Source organism: Cebus imitator, unplaced genomic scaffold (genome assembly GCF_001604975.1).
Source record: "Cebus imitator isolate Cc_AM_T3 unplaced genomic scaffold, Cebus_imitator-1.0 Scaffold24, whole genome shotgun sequence".
NCBI classification, from domain to species: Eukaryota; Metazoa; Chordata; class Mammalia; order Primates; family Cebidae; genus Cebus; species Cebus imitator.
Window position 1 is genome coordinate 13,125,787 of NW_016107339.1, and position 9,151 is coordinate 13,134,937.

General features: G+C 40.4%; 1 protein-coding gene across 1 annotated transcript in view; it reads left to right on the forward strand.

Moving 5' to 3' along the window:
• Positions 1-1,191: 1,191 nt before the first annotated feature.
• LOC108300066 (HLA class II histocompatibility antigen, DP alpha 1 chain) overlaps positions 1,192-9,151 on the forward strand; it is an 8,943-nt gene continuing 983 nt past the window's right edge. The window contains exons 1-4 of the mRNA XM_017522712.1: positions 1,192-1,416; positions 4,984-5,229; positions 5,567-5,848; positions 6,063-6,229. Of these exons, the coding sequence (XP_017378201.1) occupies positions 1,317-1,416; positions 4,984-5,229; positions 5,567-5,848; positions 6,063-6,217 (783 nt within the window). The 5' untranslated portion in view covers positions 1,192-1,316 and the 3' untranslated portion in view covers positions 6,218-6,229. The remainder of the gene's footprint in view (positions 1,417-4,983; positions 5,230-5,566; positions 5,849-6,062; positions 6,230-9,151) is intronic.

Here is a 9,151-nt window from a genome sequence, read left to right on the forward strand (position 1 = left end):
GTGAGCCACCGCGCCTGGCCAAAAAGCTCAGTTTCCTTAGTAACTGCCTGGGTTGAACACTTCTCCTTGTCACTTACCTGCCCTGGATGATTAGACAAATACTTAACTCCTCAATGTCTCAGGTAATTTATTTTTAGAGTAGACATTAATAATACCTCCCTCAGGTTTAATGTGAAGATTAAATGAGGTGATGTTTGCAGAGCACTAATAACAGCATCTCCCATGTACTAATCTGTTAGTATTATTATTTATGCAAGGTAAGGCTACCACAAACAAGAAAAAATATTAATGTAATATATGTACTTCATCATTACGTTAAATATTAAATGTTTTGTGACCTTATGTATATCAAAGGAATAGCTCAAAATTGAAATACTTAAAATGAGACTAGAAAAGTAATTTCTTAAATATGGTAAAGAGAATATAAAATTAAAAAATGAACTTTACCTGGAACAGAAAAACATTAGAGAAACCCTTCTTAAAAACAAGATCAAAATATTGGTGCACAATGTTACCATAGGTAACCTGTTCTGGGTATTTATAGAAAAATGAAATAACATGACTAGTAATTTAAATATAAAAATGTTATTACATAGTTTAAATACCAGGAAAAGTTAAATACTAAGAAATCTGAATAATAAAAATTATCCAGAAATTTCACTAACAATGGTAACCAGGAATAGGTAAATACTTAAAGATCAGATTCATTCAACTTAATTAAAACTTCTAGATAGAAATTATAACACTTCTGCAGAAATGATTAAATAAAAAGGAAATACCTCAGGGAGATGGACGTGAAAGAAAGATTAATTATATATTTTATTAGATAGCACATTCATCCTTAATTATCAGCAGAATATTTTTGTAAACTTGACAACATAACATAAAACATTATTTTAAAATATGGTGACCCAAAAACATCCAAGATCATCTGACTGTCTGGGATGGGGGTAGGGGTTGGGAGAAGGAACATAATGGAAAACATCTGCCATCAGAAGAAAGTGTGACTTATCTTTTTAAGTCTCTTTCTTTAACTCTGAAAGTGAACCGCGAACTGGAGCTCTCTTGACCACACTGGTACCTAAAATTCTCCCATGTCTTCCCGGCACCTTCCTGCATCCTCTTTACCCAGCAACAGAGGACGCCAGCTCTATGAGTTCTCTGATTGGTGAAGCCCAGCCATGCTGACTCCTCTCCACCCATTTTGACCATTTCCAGGTGCTAGAAGCCCACAGTTTCAGAGTCTCATCTGCCTCCACTTGGCCTCCGTTCCTCATCACTGTTCCTGTGCTCACAGTTATTACAGACCCCACAACATGTGCACTGAAGACAGAATCTTCCAGACCAGAGCTGTGATCTTGAGAGCCCTCTCATTGGCTTTCTTCCTGAGTCTCCGAGGAGCTGGGGCCATCAAGGGTGAGTGCTCAGGGGGATGCAAGAGCATTGGGGTGATGGGGGGAGGCTCACATCAACTGTTGCTTCAGGAGTCAGAGATTTTAGGGGCTCCAGTGAGCCCCTAAATCTATCTGACCCTCGCGATAATCTGTGCTCCCTCTGGCCCTCATCATCATAACAGCAATAGCAGCCAGAATTGCCAGACACCTGCATAGTTTCTTTCCCCATTTACATCTCACAGGGATCTTCAATGAAGATATTATTCCCTTTATGTAGAAATTATTCCCTTTATTTAAAAATTATTTTGAGAAAACGGAAGCTCAAAAAAATGATTACGTTTTCCAAGGTTACACAGCAGATCAACAAGCCAAGTTTGAAGTTTAGAACCAGCTCTGATGATCATACACTGCCTTCTCCAGATTCCTGCACACAGCGACCTTCTACCAGGGCCCTGCAGGGCCCCCGTACCCCTCGTATCTCTCTGGGATCCCCAGCTTCTGTCTTTTGTGGCTGCTTTACAGGAACTCGGAGCTATGAGCTCAGCATTAGGAGAGAAAGTGCTAAGAGTGTTCCTGTATCCTCCCTCTCTCCTAGGACCCTAGGGACCTTCCTGGGTCTTTGTGGGTGGTCACAAGCTTTCCTCTCTCAAGACAGCAGTGTTGCATGGCCTTGTTAGCCTTGTGATTCAGGTCCTGAGACATCCAGGACTGCAGGGGAGGCCTAGACTTTGGATAGCCACAAGGACTCAGCCAGAGATGAACCGTGGTGCATTAATGCTCTTTCTTCCTGCAGCTGACATCAGAGAGAATGACATTAAGCCTATGTATGATACTGTTATCCCCAAATCTAGTGATGGGGAAGGTTAGAATCCATAACATACAAGATGCACACTGGCCTCAGACGGTTTTATTGAAGATGTGTAGAATAAAGAAGAAGTGAGGCTGGGGAGAACCAGAAGTATCTATTGCACTGTTCATGGTCACCTGGGTTATTTCTAATGTTATGTCCTAATAAACACCGCAATGGATGTATCGTCATAGATTCGAATACTTTTTAGGATTCTTGGTAGAAATTCCTAATTAGCTAAGCTGCCTCTTCAGGGCTTCCCTCCCCAGTGGTTTCTTGTCTCTTAACATTTAAACACGTCCTTTACCTTAAAAACATAAGAGCAGCCCAACTGATAAAAAACAACCTTACCTGCATCCTAGAGACACTCTGTCTGTGTCCTCACACTTGGAGCTAAGCTTCTGACTTGTCTCCAGTATATCCCTGAGGGTCCTCTCACCTTGGCCATCAGGAACCTCTGCAGAAGCTCAAATCCAGTGGGTTCTTCTCAGTGCCTCTGACTTGAGTTACTAATAACATTTGCACTGTAATCACTTCTTTCTGATGAACTACCCTGTCCTTATTTTTCTCCTATTTCTCTGGATCCTCCTTACCATCCTTCAAATCACCTCTTAATTATCATGTTCTCTCATCATACCCTGAGATCTCTGCAATTCTGATTTTTGCCACTCTTCCTGGAAAATCTCATCTAATCTGCACCTGCCCATCATGACTCTCAGTTCTCTGGCCTAAACTCCTCTCCTGAGACCACCCATCATACATAAATGTCTAGGTATTATTTCTCCTTAAATGACTTTCACATCTTCTAAGCGCAATGGCCCCACAGTGAACTCAGTGTCTTCTCCCAGTCAGGCCGTCTTCTCCCTGTGAGAAGTGGCTTTTGCCTTGTTTTCTGAATGCCTACATTGAAGCCATTGGTTCCCCAGGAAGCCGTCTCTGACGAGTTGTTTGATCGCATCTTGTGTATGCCCACAAATCTGCACGTATCCTTCTGAACCTGCCATTGTCTTGTCACTTGTGTTTCCTTCTGTGAATTGTAAGCGTCTGCAGAACAGGACCTACGTGTTATTTTTATTTGAATATTTAGCATCTAACAGCATTTGACATATGGTCTTTTAATACATATTTTTGTCTGAATGGAAATGATATTTTGATGTAAAATAATCTGTTTCACATCTGGATAATCTTTAGATTGCAGAACTTGTGGAAGTGTTTTTTAAAAAGCATTTTAAAAAGTACAAGGGGCATTCACGTATTAAGGTGAGTTTCCAATTGCTAGAGGATTTTTGTGTCTTTTTATTTTACTCTCTTTTCCTGGTTAGTCCTCTGAGTCTTTTAAACTGAGGTGGAAGGTAAGTTTGCTTGTGAAATACCTACAGGATTTAATTTATTTTGTTTAGTTTGAAATACCACTCTGTGCTTGGCCACTTACAGTGACAGGGAGTCATTCTCAGTGAAAAATAAGATACAGGTCCTATCCTGCAGACACTTAGGTCCTATCCTCCCTGTCACTGTAAGCACAGAGTGGGTCCCCACATGTCAGAGCTGCAAACTCACAGGGAAATCTGTGAGTGGGGCGGTGAGAGCAGATGAGCCGTGTAGTCCTTTCCCACTCATGCATTTATCATTCTAAACCCAGGCTCTCACATACACATTCATTGTTTTCTTTAATGATGAGAGTTGCTTTTATCCTCTTATCTTTGCTACTTCTTGCAAACTAATAAAGGCTAAGAAACAAAATAAATTAAATCCTACATATATTTCAAACTCGGCAGTAATTTCTAGTTGGCCTCTACAACAAAAATCAAAATATAAATGTAAGAAAAGTTTAGAATGCTTAGTGCTTGGGTGATGAAATAATCTGTACACTAAACCCCCGAGTCATGAGTTTACTTCTATAGCAAACCTGCACATGTACCCTGAACATAAAATAAATGTTAAAATATTTTTAAAAAGGAAACAAGTTTGGAACAAATGCCAAGATAACTGTACTGTACTTTTGAATTTATATACCTCAAATGAAAAATATTATCAACAAAGCTATATATTCTACAGTTTCAGCTTCATAAACTGAGACAGAAACTATCAAAAGCACTAAAATTTGAAGAATATTTTCTTCTTCCTCTCAATTTTCTATTTTTTCTCCCTTTTCCGTAATAAGAAAAATAAAATGTCCACTCCCCCACCTCCATGACCCTAAAAACAATTTTATATCTGTGTCCTAGAATTAAGATCTTAAGGGGAGAGAAGGTCTCTACCGGTTCCATCAGTAGCCACGTGATCTTAGTAAGTTATTAATATTTAACCTTTCTGCATTTCCTTATCTGTAAAATAGTATGCTATGTATTTGCTTCATGGGGTTATTGTGACAATTCAGTGAGTGAACTATGTAAAGTATTTGGAAGGATGCTAGGCACAAGTGCATGCTCAACAAATGTTAGCTGTCATTGTTTCTATGACTATTGTGTAGGGTCAGGATGCCCAGACTTTCAAAGACCAGGAAGCAGCTTGACTTATTAATGATAAACTTTTCATTTTGTTCTTTGTGCCGTTCTTTTTATAACTGCTCATCTGCTCTGTATTATTTCCTTTATGGTGTTGCTCCTTCTTCCCCATATGTCCTTCCTTTGACCTCTTAACTGCTTCCTTTTATATTCATAAATCTTTATTCCTTCTCTAGCTTTCACCACTTGCTTATTCATACTGATATTTTTTCATGTTTTCTCCACTTTCTTTATGCAGCGGACCATGTGTCAATTTATGTCACATTTGTACAGACGCAGAGACCAACAGGGGAGTATATGTTTGAGTTTGATGAGGATGAGCAGTTCTATGTGGATCTGGACAAGAAGGAGACTGTCTGGCATCTGGAGGAGTTTGGCCGAGCCTTTTCCTTTGATGCTCAGGGCGCACTGGCTGACATTGCTATAGTGAAAAGCAACTTGAATATCATGATCCAGCGTTCCAACCACACTCAGGCCACCAATGGTACTGCCTATCTTTACCTTTTCTGTAGCCCAACTGGAAGGGATGAGAGGGCCCCTCTGCCACCCTCAGACTAGGAAGCCTAAGTGCCCCCTGCTGTGTGTTCCCCTTCTCCTAGTGGCCATGGGCTGATCCCACTACAGCAAGGGCTTGTGTCCTTCCTTCTCAGGAGACAGAAAGGTGAGCAGGGTGAGGCTGGTCAGTAGTATGATACCCGCTCTGTGATTCAGGAACCCAGAGCCACCATAAAATCTAAGGCTGAGGTAGATTAACCCCCAGAGGTGGAGCCTTTGTGATTCATACCAGAACAGGGGCCTAACCTGGTCCTGTCTCCTCCCAGATCCCCCTGAGGTGACCGTGTTTCCCAAGGAGCCTGTGGAGCTGGGCCAGCCCAATACCCTCATCTGCCACATTGACAAGTTCTTCCCACCAGTGCTCAACGTCACATGGCTGTGCAATGGGCAGCCGGTCACTGAGGGTGTTGCCGAGAGCCTCTTCCTGCCCGGAACAGATTACAGCTTCCACAAGTTCCATTACCTGACCTTTGTGCCCTCAGCTGAGGACGTCTATGACTGCAGGGTAGAACACTGGGGCTTGGACCAGCCACTCCTCAAGCACTGGGGTATGCAGCTCCTTTTCTCTCCATAATCTCCTGGCATCCTCTACTCCAAGGACCTGGTGTCCTCTGCGCCAGCTTTCCCCACTGGACAGGTCTCAGTCCTCTCCTCGTCCTAACGTCCAATTAATTGATCAAGAATCTTTAATTCCCACACCCATCCCAGACCAGGACCACCCTCACTGCACCTCCTGACCCTATTTCTTCATTCTTTCCCCAGAGGCCCAAGAGCCAATCCAGATGCCTGAGACGAAGGAGACTGTGCTCTGTGCCCTGGGCCTGGTGCTGGGCCTAGTGGGCATCATCGTGGGCACTATCCTCATCATAAAATCTCTGCATTCTGGCCGTGACCCCCGGGCCCAGGGGCCCCTGTGAAATACTGTAAAGGTGGGAATGTAAAGAGGAGGCCCTAGGATCTGTAGAATGTAAGGAAGGGAGGAAAAATTCAATCTGATAAATGTTCATTGATCACCTAATGGGTTAAAAGCATTCAGCCATAAAAAAACAGCTAAAACCAACAACATTGATAACTGAGTAGTTAATATGCTCAGGTGCTATCCTCATAAATAACTCACTTTATTCTCACAAATAGTCTTTGAGGTAGGTACTATTATTTTCACCATTTCACATGAGAGATACTTATATCTTTTCAAATATATAGAGACCTTAAGCACCTTGATCAAGTTCCCACAGCTATGAAGTAGTAGGGCAAGCTTCCAATCCAGAAAGTCTGGATCCAAGACTGTTTATCCACTGTCCTATACATCCTATTCTGTGAAGGAAAAGACCAAGTTTAAATTCTCCAAGAATCTATTGTCTAGTAATAGAGCCAGATCTATATTTCCATATATAATTGCAACACAGTGAGGTGGGTGCCTGTCACTATTTACTGTCTCTACTTGGACTCATTCCATGGCAATGCTCACTCAAAAAATGCCCCTCCTGAGATCTTATAGTTTTCTGTTTATCTTCACCATGTTTTATATTTTATATGTTTTGGGAATTCTCTTAGCATTAGATAATGAATTTCCATGCAGGTGGCCACATCTAATTCATTAGTATAATTGTCATTCATGCTGGACCTTAGGTACAAAAGGTTAATAATGTCTCAGTTAATTATACTATCATCATTGGTGCCTCCAAGCTCTCTCTCTCAATTTATTTGGTCCCTTTTATCCCCAGTCCTTACTCCCATATTTAACCTCCTACCCCTACCTCATAGGTAAACAATTTGATGGATTTGATGTTTTCTTTTATTTGCATAGATCCTGTATAATATGTAGTAGTGTCCAGTGTACATGTATTTCTAATTAACCAAAATGGCGATAAATTATAGGTCTAATTTTGAACATTTTGTTTGTTTCTTCCAAATCTTCCAGAGTATTCTACTCTATACATCCATGCATTAGTCCATTTTGCATTGCTATAAAGGAATATCTGAAGTTACCTAATTTATGAATAAAAGAGCTTTAACTGGCTCACAGTTCTGCAGGTTGTATAAGAAGCATGGCACTGGCATCTGCTTCTGTTGTGGGAGTCAGGAAGCTTTTACTCATAGTGGAAGGCAAGGAGAGCCAGTGCCTCACATGGTCAGAGAGGGAGAAAGAGAGAGAGAAAGAGGTGCCAGGCTCTTTTTAACAACAGGCTTCATCTGCACTAATAGAGTAAGAACTCACTCATTACCCTGGGGAGGGCACCAAGCCATTCATGAGGGAGTCTCTCCCATTATTCAAATACCTCCCACCAGGCCCCACCTGCAACACTGGGGATCAATTTTCAACATAAGACTTGGAAGGGACAAATATCTAAATCATATCATTCACATATCTATATTGCTTCTGGGATACCTGGATTATCCCTGGTTCTCTACTATTGCAAACAATACTTGTATCTCACATGGACCTGCATATGAATGTGGACCTGACCTGCATCCCTGGAATGTATGTATCCTAGAAAGGGATTGCAGTATTGCTGGAGATGCAGCTCCTTCATTTGATTAAGTACTGCTCATCTGCTCATCAGAATGGCTGTACTCATCTGTACTTCCTTTGTCAGTACCTGAAATGTCTTGCAACTACTAAATGCACACCAACACTACACATTATCCAGTTTTCTAAGTTTTCCCAGTTTCATGTGCATAAAGAAGTATGCTGTTTTATTTTACATTTCTTTAATTACTTATAATTGGGGCTATAATTGGGACTGATTAGCCACTTGGGGGTTCCTTTTCTATAAATTCCCTGTTCACATTCTTTGCCCATTTTTGTACTGTGGGCTTCTACCTTTTTCTTGTTGATTTGCAGGAGATCATTATATAGTCTGCTAGTAAGTAGTCCCTTGTCAGTTTTAGACATTGCAAATGTTTTCCCCTAATCTGACTTCTGGCAACTTTCTCCTTGTTTTCCTTTATTGAAGAGAAATCCTGGATATTTTGTAACGAAGTTCATCAACTGTTTTTTTGTTTGTGTGTCTTTTTTAAAATAAATTTTTCCCATACTATATCAAAGATACTCTTAAAATATCTCCTATTGGATTAAATTTCACATTTACTACTTTAATTTATCTGGGATTCACCTTTGTGTTTGATGGGGATCATGTTTTATTTGTCTCTATATAATGGGCCAGTGTTCCTACAACTACTAAATAGCTCACCTTTTCCCTATAAGTTTGTGGTGTCTCCTTTGCTATACTGAAAGCTCCCATTACAGATGGGCCTGTATCTGAGTTTCTTCTTGTTACACTGTTCTGTCTCTTCTTGTGCCAGTGTCCTGGTGTTTTGACTACCGTAACATTGTAGTGTGTTCTACTGTTAAGTAGGAAAAATTCTTTATTTTTCCTTGTTCACACACATTTATAATTATATCTATAATGATTTATAACAGAATGAAGTGAATGGAGAATGTCAGATGTTAAGAGGAAGTATGAAAAGGAGGGTTGAGACTAAGGTGATGTCAGGAATGCACTTGACTTAGGTGCAAAATTTGGGGGATACCAGAAGAACTCAGTAATAAAAGTAAATCATAGTATAACAAAATATCTTGAAAAAGCAAAATTAATGCAAAGATATATGATTAACAAGCTATCAAAAGAGGAATATTTAACAAAAATGGAGAAGAAGCAGAGTGGCAGAAGAATTAGGAGAATATGTTGTCACATAAGCCAAGGAATTAAAGAATTCCAGGAAGGAGTACCACTGTCAGATGTTCAATAGAGGTCATTTAAAAAAATTTACCTTGGCTTTGAAATCCTTTCAAAGAGCAGTTTACACAATGCAAGCAAGTATCCTTCCTTCATTGCCTTCATTGATAT